General features: G+C 42.6%; 1 protein-coding gene across 1 annotated transcript in view; it reads left to right on the top strand.

Moving 5' to 3' along the window:
- LOC135212809 (peritrophin-1-like) overlaps positions 1-2,278 on the top strand; it is a 29,306-nt gene extending 27,028 nt beyond the window's left edge. The window contains exons 2-4 of the mRNA XM_064246581.1: positions 77-251; positions 1,709-1,867; positions 2,127-2,278. Of these exons, the coding sequence (XP_064102651.1) occupies positions 77-251; positions 1,709-1,867; positions 2,127-2,278 (486 nt within the window). The remainder of the gene's footprint in view (positions 1-76; positions 252-1,708; positions 1,868-2,126) is intronic.
- The last annotated feature ends 12,201 nt before the right edge of the window (positions 2,279-14,479 follow it).

The following is a 14,479-nucleotide window of genomic DNA, read 5'->3' as shown; positions in this document are numbered from 1 at the left end:
AATACATGTGCATTTCATCAACATGATACCAATATGCCTCTGTCAAATCATCTATACTACAATAATTTTTTTACAGCCTGGGGCAAATGCTGAATTCCACACATGTTCTGATGGTTTAGTGTTTAATCCCAATATTGGACAGTGTGTCCCTCAAGCAAATTACCCACAGTGTCAGCCTGAAAAACCTCCAATGTGTGATCCTACATGTGAATGCCTCTATCCATCAGAAAGTTGTTCAGAGTACTACAAATGTAAGTATCTTGCTAAATTTTATACAAAACCCTCGGTGAATTATTTCTGTTCACACTAAAGTATGTAGTTGTCTAGAACCAGGTTAGTTAATTAAAACCTTATGTCAACATCTTTCTAATCTATTACTAAATTTGTCATTAAAAAATAAAAGGAGTAAGAATCACAATTTCAATAATGGCTCAGTAGTGATGAGCTTCTTTTCACACACACTTTTCTTATTAACTTAGCTTGTAGTTTGAATTTCTTGTGGTGTTTGTCAGGTTCTTCTTCTATCACCTCTTATCTTTCTCTATAAATGACCCTTCCCTAATCTGTTTTCTGTTTCTGCACCCATCTCGGTCTGCAGTTCTACTGTGGGTGTTCAGATTAGGTACTTAAAATATGTCTTGGAGATACCATACAGATTAAACGCTAATTCTGTTTCTAAAAAATGTCATTTTTTCTGGATTACTGCTCTAATCTTTGTCTCTCTTTTGTTTCTCTTCTCAACATGAGTGAATTCAAGACGTTCGTTTTACAGACTGCACTGTCCAGTAACTGTTACATTTTCTCTGTTAACAAGCTTTGAAATTCCCTAACTGCTTAGTATCTCCACCTTCTATCTCCACCTTCTATAATCAAATAGTTTTCAAGTAGCAAGCCTATCAATTCCATTTGGTTTAGTCCAGCCCTTTGAAGTTTCCCTTTTTTCCTTGATTTTATCATATCAAAGCTAGATACACTCATAAAATTTTATAATGTTTATCATTTAGTTGTGCATATATGACGACAATATCCCGGAACTGGAACAAAAGCCTTTTACATAAAGGAATACTATTGTTAACAGTACACATTTCTTGAAGTAAATGAACTTAGTTCCAGCTTAGCAAGACATTTAAAACAAAATTGAAATATGGAATACAAAAGAAGCAAAGTAGTAAATGCAAAGTCCGCTTTGATTTGTTTACAAAGTTTTAAAAGGAACCAAAGTTACAAACTATGTAAAACAGATTGATTGATATATTGAGAGTTATCTGTGTCATGGCAGCAAAGGTCACTAACACCAATATCACTTGCTAGGAAGAAAAACTATTACATATGAAAAACTTACAATATAATTGTAAAGAATTTACAGTATAATTGTAAAGCCACTGCAAAAAAAAAAAATAATAAAAGTGCTGTATAAGCTACATTAAAACTTTTGTATATGACCAGCTTGTTTTTATAAGAAATCTAAAAATCCACTAGCATAAAAACAAAATCCTCTAAAAATATCCTAGCAATGATGTAGCTGCCATCTTTACCACGAGCCTTAGAAGTTCTCAGTTTCTAAGATCCCAAAGACTTGGGTTTTCAACCAGTCAATGCCTAACAGTCATGGGGACCCAAATAATTGTCAACAAATGACTGTTAATCTAGCACGATGTTCTCAACTGCAGTTGACGTAAAATGATGATACTTACTGCTCCCCTTACAGGTAACACTGATGGGATACCAATAAAAAAAGAGTGTTTGGGTGGCCTCCACTTCAATGATGAAACACACTCATGTGATTATCCAGAAAATGTTGGATGTTCAGAAAGGAGAAAAAGGACATTTAAAAGTCAAGTTACCAAAGAAAACCACTTCATTAAACGTAAGTTATCTTACTTAATTTTATTCTTGATGTACTGTATAATATTCAAAACAGGATAAAAATCTGCATTATCTTGTTCTGTTATGAAGAACAAGATAAGAAGGATTTTGGCAATGTTCAAAATCTAATGATACTGTACATTCATTTTGAATAATGTATACAGTATCATATTTCGCTGTTTTTAGGGTTGAAGACCATTAAGTTTAGTTAAATATCAATTACTCTTAAAAATTCTCAACAAGGCTAATTTTCTTTACAGCTGAAGACTGCAGTTATTTGAAAGGTGTATTTGCCCTGGAGGGTGATGTGTCATCTTATTACCTTTGTAGTCATGGAAATGCATTCATGCTTAGGTGTCCTGATAAAGCAGTGTTCAGCGGCATACATGGAAAATGTATATTAAGGAAATAATTTATTAACACTGAAGCAACATAAAATAAATGATGAATGAAGCCCAAAATGAAATATAAAGGGTTTATTAATTTTCTCCCAAATAGTAGAACAATGAACTAGGTAGGTATCTCCCAGTCAGTGAACGACTTCTTAAGGAATTAAAGATTTTTATGTAATACTTATAATCATCTCCTGTTCCTTATTTTTATGTAATGCTTAGAATTATCTTCTGCTACTTCTAAGTCGAATTGGTCTTTGATACCTATTCATTGGATGTATATGTTTATCTCTTGCATTTAGTATGCTTGTATGTTGATAAAATCTTTGATGAAATGGCTAGATCTTTTTACATAATAAAATTTAAGTGTATTCATAGTAAAACTGATGTCTTAATTAATTTTGAACCTTACAAAAACATTTAAAATATTAGATGAGTGTACTTTTGAATCAATACCTATGACAGTACTACAGTATACATAAAGATTGATCTTAATGGTCAGAAAAGTGTAAAATTTGGCCATAGACTACCTGTATCACTGTCACTTGTCTCTCTATTCAAAGTATTAAGGGATTTTGACGGAGGAAAAATCTATTTCTGGGGAGAGACCTGTGTCGCCCGGTGAAAAGGTCCTTCTTGCTTCTTTTTTTATATAAATAGTTTTCCAAATATACCAGAGAAAGATTTAGCATTGGTATGCAGAGGTTACTACCCTCGCTCGAGCACCCTAAGAGCGTCGTGTATAAAGAAAGGGCGTGTGAAAGCCACTATTCACAGGTCGCCTACCATTTAGATTATTCCCCATCAACATCCATATCTAGGGTGCGCCGTAACAGCGGTTTTGTCCGCACCGTCTTGAACCACCCCGCCACTGCCCGATGCTAGCGCCATCTCACAGCCTTCTATACATTTGGATTTTAATACTGGCTTGGAAAGGAATAGGGATGGGAAACAAGGGTAGGGTTTCACCAGGCGACACAGGTCTCTCCCCAGAAATAGATTTTTCCTCCGTCAAAATCCCTTTTCTGGGTCGACCTGTGTTCGCCGGTGAAAATATACAAGAGAATGCCTTCCAAGCCTTACGAATCTCAATTCTAATATAAGGGAGAATAAAATCGTCAGTATTATATATCAATTTACTTAAAGTAATGATGCTAGGATATAAACTTAACAGTTAAGCTTAAAACTAGACCTTAAACTATGACTTAAAAATTAATTATGAGCACAGTTAGCAAATGATTTAGAGATATATATATATATACACATTATTTACAAAATGTACAATTAGGACTGAGGAGACCCCAAGGCTGTTCGACATTCCCTAGGGGAGAACATCCTAACTAATCTGGGTGACTATCTCTGCCCCACCGAAGAGAGAGGCATCGTGGCGAGAGTGCAAGCGGCAGGTAGAAGGGAGAAGGGGTTAAGAATGGGACGGAAAAATGAAATATGGGAGGATAAACTACTCTGGAGAGAATAGACTCCCCACAGCTATGGTTGAATATTTCAAGGCTTGAATGTTCTTTAAATAGTGGCGTTTAAAGACTAGAGAAGATTTCCAACCCATGTACTTCTTAAGATTGTCAAAATTCATATTTTGAAAATAATTAATTGAGGTGGCTACAGCCCGAATGTCATGAGCATGTGGGAAGGACTCCGGGTTAGCCTGTTTTATGAAGTAGAGTATTTGCTGTCTAATACCTTGTATGGAATAGTGCCACCTTGCTCTCTGATAAATAAGGGACCGGAGGACAGTGAGGAGGACCTAGCTAAAAAGGATTTAAGAGTTACTACAGGACACAGAGATGTATCCTGAGGTAAAGGTATAATCTTCCAAGGAGACCATCTATTTTGAGGGTCCTCATTTTTTGCTAGGAAACTCCTGTCCGGGGAGAGCAGCACTTCTCCTGACAGGAGGAAATCTATATTTTCAGGATTACGAGAGAGTGCTGCTAATTCTGATATTCTGGCACCTGAGGCCATGGCTGTAAGAAACAAGGTTTTCCTCAACAGAGTAATGTAAGAGCAGGATTCATTATTGACGTCCGAGGCTAGTTTCAAAACATCATTTAAAAACCATGTAACCTTTTGTGGACGGGCTGTTGGTCTAAGCCGTGCACAAGCTTTTGGAATGGACGAGAAATAAGAATCTGCTAGATTTATGTTAAATCCGACCTGAAAAATCTTTTTCAGGGCTGATTTAATCGTTGTAATTGTGCTAGCGGCTAGGCCTCTTTCAAACAGTGTTCTAAAGAATGAAATGGCCAGATTTGGGGTCATCAGATGAATATCTGAATTCTTTAAAAAGTCCGCTAATTTCTTAACAGCCGAATCGTATTGCCTAAGCGTTGAATCCCTTTTGTCAGATTCTATGAATATGACATTGTCCGGATCAATATTTGCCTCTTTATGAGCTGCAAACTTCATGAAATCCACAAAGTTAGGGTTTGTAGAATTCCTGAGGAAGCTGACACAGTCTGTGTTTGAACCACTTGTGTCAACTCCGGTCGTGGGATCCGTTTGGGATGGAGTCTCAGCTCTAGAAGGAGCGGAAACCAGCTGCTTTTGGGCCAGTTGGGTGCTACCAGAGCTACTTGTCCTTTGAAGGAGCGTAGTTTGTGTAGTACCTTCATCAAAAGATTCACTGGAGGGAACAGATAAATCTTCTGCCAGCGGTTCCAGTCTATTGCTAATGCGTCTGTGGCGTAAGCCATAGTGTCCAGGTTGGGGGCCACATAGCACGGAAGTTTGTGATTGGAGCTTGTTGCAAACAAATCTACCTGGAGGCCTGGAACCAGACTGGATATCCACCGAAACGAATTCATGTCTAGGGACCATTCCGACTCTAGAGGTTTGGTCCTGGATAAAGCGTCCGCTATTACATTTCTTTACTCCTGCCAGATGTGTTGCTGACAGGTACCAGTGTCTTTTTGCTGCCAAGGTAAAGATTGCTACTAGAACATGATTCAGTTTGGGTGATTTGGAACCCCCCCTGTTTATACAGTGGACTACTGCTGTATTGTCCAAAACTATCCTCACATGATTTTTCTTGGGAGGAGACAACTGCTTTAGGGTTAGCAACACTGCCATTGCTTCCAACACATTTATGTGGAAATTTTTTATCCCGGAGGACCAGGTCCCCTGGGTCATCTGGTGTTGGGAGTATCCCCCCCCAACCACTGAGTGACGCGTTTGTATGAATCGTCACTTGTGGAGGGGGAACTTGCATTGGTATTGCTTTGGCAAGGTTCTTGGGCTTCATCCAAGGGAGAAGTCTCTTTACTAGCACAGGGGGGATTGTTGAGACTTTGTCTCTTAGATGAATGTTGGCTCTCTTTCTTCCGATTGATGTCTTTTAGTTTGGCTTTCAGTAGGACGTCTGTTACTGACGCAAATTGAAGTAAGCCGAGAATTCTTTCTAGAGATCGCCGAGATATCTTTCTGTTCCTGATAAATTGTTTTATAGCTGACGCTATCTCCTTGACCTTTTTTGGGGGAAGAGATAGCTTGTGACACTCCAGGTCCCAATGAATCCCCAGCCATTCGAACTGGGTTGCTGGTTCCAGCCGGGATTTCTTCAAGTTCAACTGAAAACCTAGACTTTGCAGAAACTTAATTACTTTGGTTGTCGCTCTGTGACATTCTTCGACTGTGCTCGCCCAAATGATCCAGTCGTCTAGGTCGAAATGGGACAACTCATCGCCGCCATCTCATCGCCAGCCAACTCATCACCGCCAACTCATCTCCGGCCCAACTTATCCCCGGCCCAACTTATCTCCAGGCCCAGCTCATCTTTCCAAGCCCAACCAAATTATACCCGGCCCAACTTTCATCCAACCGCGTCCAACACACAACCAAACCAAACACAAACACAACACACACACACACCACACTGCAAGGCAGTGTAAATAAAAACGAAACAACAGTTACTCAATTACCAATCCTACTATTTGTAAACAAAAATACCGAACTATGAAATCAAAGTTTGTCAACAAAAACGTTAGTAATTTTTAACCTTTCAACGCATGACGGCAATTACTCAATTACCAATTACAAACAAAAGTACCCAAGTATGAAATCAGATGTTTGTAAACAAAAACGTTAGTAATTATTAACCTTTCGATATATCACTTTCAGTTTTACATTCTTTCAGTAAACCCATTACAATGGAGACAATTTTAAGTCAGAGAGGCAAAGCGAAATTTTCTCATGATGGCTATTTGTTCATTTTCGACAAATTCAGCAAAACGGACAGCAATTTGATGTTCTGGAAATGTGATCAGCTCAGTAGGTGTAAAGCGAGAATACACACAAGATTTGGAAACGTAGTTAAAGTCTTGAATACTCACACCCATGACTCTTCACCGATAAAAGCATTCTTAGAATTGTCCAAAATTTTAATGAAAGGACTCCCATTGAATATTTAAGAGGCATTTCTCATAACAAAATAAATTTTTTTTTTCTATATTTTCATGGATTTTTTGTCTTTAATTATATGGTGTTAATTTATTTTCAGTGTCATGAAAGAGTCATACTTGATTCTGAATAAAGGTGTTTTTAATATTTACTGAATTTCATTAATCACTGCCGGGAATGAGTTGGGCCAGGGATGAGTTGGGCCAGGGATGAGTTGGGCCGGGGATGAGTAGGCGGCGATGAGTTCTTGTACTACTGTCTCTCCCAGTTTCGTAAAAACTCTGGGTGCAATGTTGAGGCCGAATGGCATCACCTTGAATGCATAAGGTTTGGTGCCTAGGCGGAAGCCTAGGTATGGAGAGAAGTTTCTTGCTATTGGAACATGATAATAGGCATCTGTAAGATCTATAGAGGTGGTGACGGCCCCACGGGGAAGTAAGGTCCGTACCTGAGAGACAGTCAGCATACGGAACTTGTCGCAAAGAATGTAAGAATTGAGTTTGGACAAGTCCAGAATTACTCTCACTTTGGCAGAATTCTTCTTTGGAACAGTAAACAGACGTCCCTGGAATTTTAGGCTTTTTACTCTCTTTATAGCCTTCTTTTGTAGGAGATCTTTGGTGTACTCCTCCAGATCTGGTGAGGGTGTCTGGAAGAAGTTCACAGGCGGAGGTGGAGACCCCTTTATCCACCTCCAACCCAGCCCCTTGGAAACAATACTGTGAGCCCAAGGGCTGAAGGTCCATCGATCTCTGAACCAGTATAGTCTCCCTCCTACCTGGTTCATCTCACTGGTTTTGTGCTGGTTTGAAACCTCTGCCTCCCCTTGCACCTCTGGCTCTAGGTCCACCACGTTGACGGGACTGACCTCTAGCTCTGCCACTGCCGGATTGTCTGGCATAGCCCCGAAATGATCCGGTGGCTTCATAGACCGGGTTGAAGGCCAGAGAAGTCATCCAAGTTGCTGTAGCAATTGGTTGCGAGCCTTGTGGGGCTGGAACTAACATAAACTGTTGTGGCGGAGGTGCTTTAGACGTCGAGGGTTTCGACGCCTGGGTCAGAGAGATAGGCTGATGCTGTTGTTGGGCCTGGGAAGCTTTGTACGGGGTATAGTACCTTTGCTTCTTTTTCGGTTTCTGATGCTTGCTCGTTGGTTCGAACTTCCGTTTTGATGGAAGTCCCCAACGAACTCAGAGGCTCTGATTGGTTCTAGAGGCCTCCTGCAAAACCTTGTCTACCTCCTCCTGGGGAAAAAGATTCTTACCCAATGAGGACTTGATCAATCTATTAGGCTCGTGCCTAATAGATGCCTCAGCCAGCACATATTTTCTGCAGGTTCTCCTGGCTGCAGTGAATTCAAATAGATCTAACTGAAAAGTCTGCAGAAGACTCTTCGTTAGGACCTGGAAGATCTGCTCTTCCCTATACATGGAGGCCACCAACTCCAGTGATGTCACTGCGTTGATGGACCTAGCCAGCCTTGATCTTGCCTCAAACTCTGCTTTCAGTAAGTTCTCAGGCAGTCTGGGAAGTCTGTCTGAGAACAGAGTGGAGGCGCAGTCAGGGTCCAATTTCCCAACCGTAAAGGTCAACGGAGCTTCATGCCAGAATTCCCTGGTGGCTGGCATGAGGAGGGAGGTAGCTTCCGTCTCCTTAAGAGCTGGCATGGGGAGATCTTCATAACACGCCTGGAGCGTTAGCTCCACGATCTTGTCCGTGAATGGGGATGGGACCTCTTGGGGTGTCGTAAAAATGGTGTACGACCCCTTGTGAGGCATTAACCTGGTGTTAACGCATCCCCAATCTGCCAGCGTACGAGCCTAGACAGCTTGGGCTTGTTCCTTCAGAAATATGACTGTCTCCTTAGGAACTTTGTCAACTCTGACCAGGGCGTTCTCGGTGAGACGGACAAAACCATTGAAGGGGAACTGCAGGTCTTTGGGGTGAAACTCGAGGTCCGAAAGGGGTCGAGTACCCAGCCCTTCAATAGTCAGGGTGCCATCCAGGTATGGAGCATGGAGGGCGAACCGCCAAGGGTTGTTCTTATCGAACGGCAGTAATTTCGAGGCATCCGGAACTGACGGCGGAGCCGCCGGAGTTCCGGAGTGGAGCAGGCCTGCAATCATATCCTTTAGTGGCCTGAGCTGCTCCGCCACGATTTCTGACACAGCTTGGGTGTCCGGAGCGGAGGTTGGCTTCAAAGAATAGAATCTCTCGTCCACCACGTCTCTGACTTTTGACAAAAGTTTGTCAGCCAGTAGGTCATGTTGAAACTCAACCTCCGCTGCCTTGGACTTAGCGGACTTACTCCTCTGTCCCTTGGTGGGAGGAGGAACCTTGGCAGCAGGCGATGATTCAGACGAAGTCGAGGGCCTAGGGGCCAATGGCAATGCTGTCGCTGCTGGCGGAGTTGATTTCGAAACCTTGGGCAACGGTTTCGATGCCCTCAGGGTTTTAACCTTGGGTCGGACTGACCTGGATCTTTCCCAAGGTGAAGGAGTAGACTTATCAAAGCCTACAAAGGATGAAGAGGAAGAGGGGGTAGGGTTGATAAAGGTACCTGCCTCAAGCGCTTCGCCACATACCTGCTCATCCATCGGTTCCAGATGGATGTCTAAGGCTGCAACGTCTCCAGTCAGCTGCTGGTCTTCTGGGGGCCGACGGAGAAGCAGGGAACAGACGGGATCCCAGGCTGTAGTCCAGTACATATGGACACCCTTGAGGAGCATTCCGGCCGAACCCGGAGACCCACTTGGCCGCTTTCAGGCTTTCCTCTTCCGCCTGGAATAAGGAGAAATTTTTTAGTTCTATTGGCTTGATCTTAAATTAGGACTATGACAATATGAACAGGAGGAGATTATCTAGGAAACCATGCACATCAGAATGTAGTTTCATAGCTTACCTCATCATTGAACAAGATGGAAACGAGCTCAAAGCAGAGTGAGCAGGCCTCCGGGAACTAGACCATGTAAGGCGTCTGGCCCTCCTCCGCCATAAAGGTAATGGCACAGTTAGCATGCGACCGGCAGACCTCATGGCCCACCGGATCACTGAAGTAGGCTGGGCATCCCTCAGATGCACAACGGGCTTTCTGTAATAGAATATTTTCAATAAGTACTTCTTCTCCTTAGAGGAGATACTTATCTAAACTTAAGTTTAAGGAGCATGCAACTTATATTAGCATGATACGAGTGCGGATAGTCCTCCTGGAGCTAGCCAAACACGATTACTAGGATAGGGTGCATTGTATCCCATCTATTTATGTATATCTCCGTGAGAAGATCAAGGATTGCTCTACTCCTCCGGTGCGCACCGGAGGACCGGTGGCCGCCGGAGATAGGGTCATATGAGATACATACACTGACAAGGTAGCAATTGAATTGTACCTAATGGCTCTCCGGTGGGGGACTGATCCACCGGAGTATAATTAGGGCCGGAGCCGAGAACGAGTACCATGTAACTTGACACCAAAGGGCCCGTCGAGGGGAGGTGTCTCCCAGCCGACGTGAGCACCACCAGAGCATGAATAAGAGTTGAATAACTCTTATTATTAATAATGAAGGGATAATGATTAACTTCATTAATACGATATTTCTTAGCTGCCGGAGCTCAAAACTTTGACGACGGAGCTCCGCTGGTGGAGGTCCAGCGGACTAATTATTATCATATTCCCTACCACTCAGCCCTGTCCCCCCCCCCCCTCCAGGCCTGATCCCTATTGGGGTCGGGGGGGAGGGGCTATACGGGAGGGTGGAGGGGAAGGATAGGAAGGGGAGGGAGTGAGTTCGCGAGCGACGGTCCGTTATAGACGGGCCACTCACGCGATCACCTATGGCCAGCCTGCCAATTACGAGTATCGTTAACCAATAGGGAGACAATTTCGTCAGACATTTAGGTAGACGATATGGCTTAGTTAAAGACAAGGTCATATACCTATGACCATCTTGATTTCACTCGAAAGTGGCATAAATTTCAGGAAACCTAGTTTTAAACTGGCTTCCCTTAGACAAGATGTTCATTCATCGGTAACGTGGCCATGTCACCCCGTGGGTCACTATGATACTTTCGCTAACGGCAGAGGGCCATATAATTTGATAAACATAGGCTAGCCTATGTCCTGTATATATGGTACAAAGTTCTGGCTATACTAGTGTATTAACTACCTTATTAAAAGGATTTTGACGTAAGGAAAAATCTATTTCTGGGCGATTGGTTCGTGTCGCCCAGCGAAATATCCTTTAATCCATTATTTCTAAGGTAAATGAACTAACAAATACCAGAGAATAAACAAAATAAAGAAAAAGGTCAGTATAACTGACTCGCTCACCCTCCAAGAGGGCGTCGGTATGAACACTAGGGCGAGTGAGACCACTACCACGAACCTCTTGCCAATAGAAATCTCCCACAACAAAACCCCCACAAGAGGGGAGCCGACCCACAGAACGGGGCAGCAACTACTACTACTCCAACCCAAGCTAGGGACTGCCGCGCCTCTGGTGGCCATCCTAAAGTTAGCAGTCAATCTTGAGCGCAGGGTTGGGAAGGGGTGGGATTTCGCTGGGCGACACAAACCAATCGCCCAGAAATAGATTTTTCCTTACGTCAAAATCCTTTTTCTGGGCTCAGTTCATGTCGCTGCGCGAAATTGTACCAGAGAATTAGCACAAGATTGAAAATAAAGAAGGTCTCAATAAAACTTAAAATAAAATTAAATATTATAATTGCAAGAAAATATATACACATACACAATTGTTCATATAATGTGGAAAGGAACAATACTTAAGATTAGCTTAAAGTTAACATATATGTACAAGGGCTTACATGGGATATATGTTGAACTTAACACATGTGTATGATTATCATAGACAACAATAGTTAAAGCAATTATAATTAAAGTATTAATAATGTAATAAAGTATAATTATGAACAAACTTACATTAAAACATGTTAAACAAATTTATAGATCTTAATAAACAAATCCAAAACCATTGTAAATGGAGGTGTGGCACCCTAGCATAAAAATAAGGGGACCACATCACAAAGATCAATATATACAATCAATTGTGGGTGACCCTAGCAAAAAAATAAGGGACACCCACTAGACCATCACAAGAGCAGCTAAGACTCAAGGGTAGACGTAGATGAACATGGTAGGTATAGACAAACTGTTGGCTGAGATAGGTAGAAAGGAGATCTGGATCTTCAACTCAATTATTAAGCAGAGTCGGGGGAAACTATGTTACCCGCCGCAACTGCTGAAAATTTCAGAGATTCCAAGGACTTTAAGTAGTGACGCTTAAATACTGTCGGCGATTTCCATCCAGTATACTTTTTCAAATCATCAAAATTCATGTCAGGGCTACTGCCCTGACATCATGAACCTTAGGGAAGGATTCAGGGTTGGCTTGTTTAATAAAGTATAGGATCTGTTGCCTTATACCTTTAATTGATAAGTACCACCTTTTTCTCGCCTAAAGAGAGGACCCGAAGAGGATGAGGATGTCCTGGACAGAAAGGCTCGTAAGGTCGTTACTGGACAAAGAGAAAGATCTTGAGGAAGGGGTATAACCTTCCACGGTTCCCACCTCAACAAAGGATCCTCATTTTTTGCTAAAAAGCTGCGATCCGGAGAAAGCAGAACTTCTCCTGAGGGAAGAAATTCTATATGATTTGCATCTCTGGATAATGCCAACAGTTCTGAAATTCTAGCTCCTGAAGCCAAGCTTAATAAGAGCATTATAAATGAACATGTCGTATTATCTGTATCTGAAGCCAGCTTTAGAACATCATTTAAGAACCATGACACTGACGTAGGCCTTACTGAAGGTCTAAGTCTAGCACAAGCCTTGGGAATAGACGAAAAGTAAGAATCTGTCAAGTCTATGTTAAAACCCGGTTGAAAAATCTTCTTCAAGGCTGACTTGTTTGTCGTAATGGTGCTAGCTGCTAAACCTTTTTCAAATAAGGATCTGAAAAAGGATATAGCTGAATTGATTGTCATGATTTTAATGTCTGATTCTCTCAGGAAGGATGCCAACTTTTTGACTGCAGCATCATACTGCCTTAAAGTTGAATCTCTTTTATCAGATTCCAGGAAAAGAATATTTCGTGGATCGATATCTGCATCTCTTTTGGCCACAAACTTCATGAAGTCCATAAAGTTAGGGTTTTGAGAATTCCTGAGGAAGCGAACACAGTCTTCATTTGTACTGACTGGGAGAGCCTGGGATTGGGAATTCGAAGAGGACGAAGACCCAGTTCCAGAATCAAAGGGTACCAGTTGCTCTTCGGCCAGTCTGGAGCTACTAGAGCTACTTGACCCTTGAACGTCCTGAGTTTGTTCAGTACTTTCAGGAGAAGATTCACTGGAGGAAAGACATAAATCTTCTCCCAGTTGTTCCAGTCTATGGACAGGGCGTCCGTGGCATAAGCCAGAGGGTCCAGGTTGGGAGCCACATAACATGGAAGTTTGTGGTTTGCTTGAGATGTAAACAGATCTACTTGCAGGCCTGGAACCCTCCGGAGAATCCATTGGAACGAACTGTTGTCCAGTGACCATTCTGACTCCAGAGGAACTGAACGGGATAGAGCATCTGCTATGACGTTTCTCACTCCAGCTATATGGGTGGAGGAGAGGTGCCAACTGAACTTGTCCGCCAGGGAAAAGATGGCTACCATGACATGATTCAGATGTCTTGACTTGGAGCCTCCCCTGTTTATACAATGGACTACCACTGCGCTGTCCAGAACTAACCTTATGTGAGAGTTCTTTGGCGGATGTAACCTCTTCAGAGTCAAGAACACTGCCATCGCTTCCAATACGTTTATGTGAAGCTGGCGGAACTGAGGTGGCCATGTTCCCTGAACTTTCTTGAACTGAGAATATCCTCCCCAGCCACTTAGTGAAGCGTCTGTGTGGATGGTAATTCCCGGAGGAGGAAACTGAAGGGGTACTGATATGGACAGGTTCTTCAACTTTGTCCAAGGGCGCAGACGATTCCGTAGAATCTGTGGAATTGATGATAACTTGTCCCTGGATCTGACATTTGCTCGTGAGCGCCAGATCCTGGTTAAGTCTTTCAGTTTGGCTTTCATCAAGATGTTTGTCACTGAGGCAAATTGGAGGGAACCCAGGATTCTTTCCTGGTTTCTCCTTGAAGCCATATTTTGTACTTTAGAAATTGTTTCACTGACTTCGCTATTTCTTTCCTCTTGGCTGATGGAATCGACAGAGTATGGGAGGATAGATTCCATTGAATGCCCAGCCATTGAAAGTTGGACTCCGGAATGAGTCTTGACTTTGTTCTGTTTATCTGGAACCCCAGATACTCCAGGAATTGAATTACTTTCAGTGTGGCTTTGTGACATTCCTCGACTGTTGGAGCCCAAATCAACCAATCGTTGAGATACGCTACTACCATTATCCCTTGAGACCTCAGTTGTTGGACGACTACTTCCGCCAACTTCGTGAACACCCTGGGTGCTACGTTCAGACCGAAGGGAACTACCTTGAAGGAGAATGCCTGATCTCCCAGCTTGAAGCCCAGGTAAGGGCGAAAGTGTCTTGCAATAGGGATATGATAGTATGCGTCTGTAAGATCGATAGAGGTGGTGACGGCCCCACGGGGAAGTAAGGTCCGCACCTGCGAGATAGTCAGCATTTTGAACTTGTCGCAGCGAATGGCCAAGTTTAAGCGGGACAAGTCTAAGATTACCCTTCTTTTTAGTGAGCCTTTCTTTGGTACGCTGAACAAGCGACCCTGAAATTTTAATCTGTTGACTCTCGCTATTGCTCCTTTCTGGAG

The sequence above is a fragment of the Macrobrachium nipponense genome, chromosome 41 (assembly GCF_015104395.2).
Source record: "Macrobrachium nipponense isolate FS-2020 chromosome 41, ASM1510439v2, whole genome shotgun sequence".
NCBI lineage: Eukaryota > Metazoa > Arthropoda > Malacostraca > Decapoda > Palaemonidae > Macrobrachium > Macrobrachium nipponense.
This window is presented reverse-complemented; position numbering and strand designations above follow the sequence as displayed.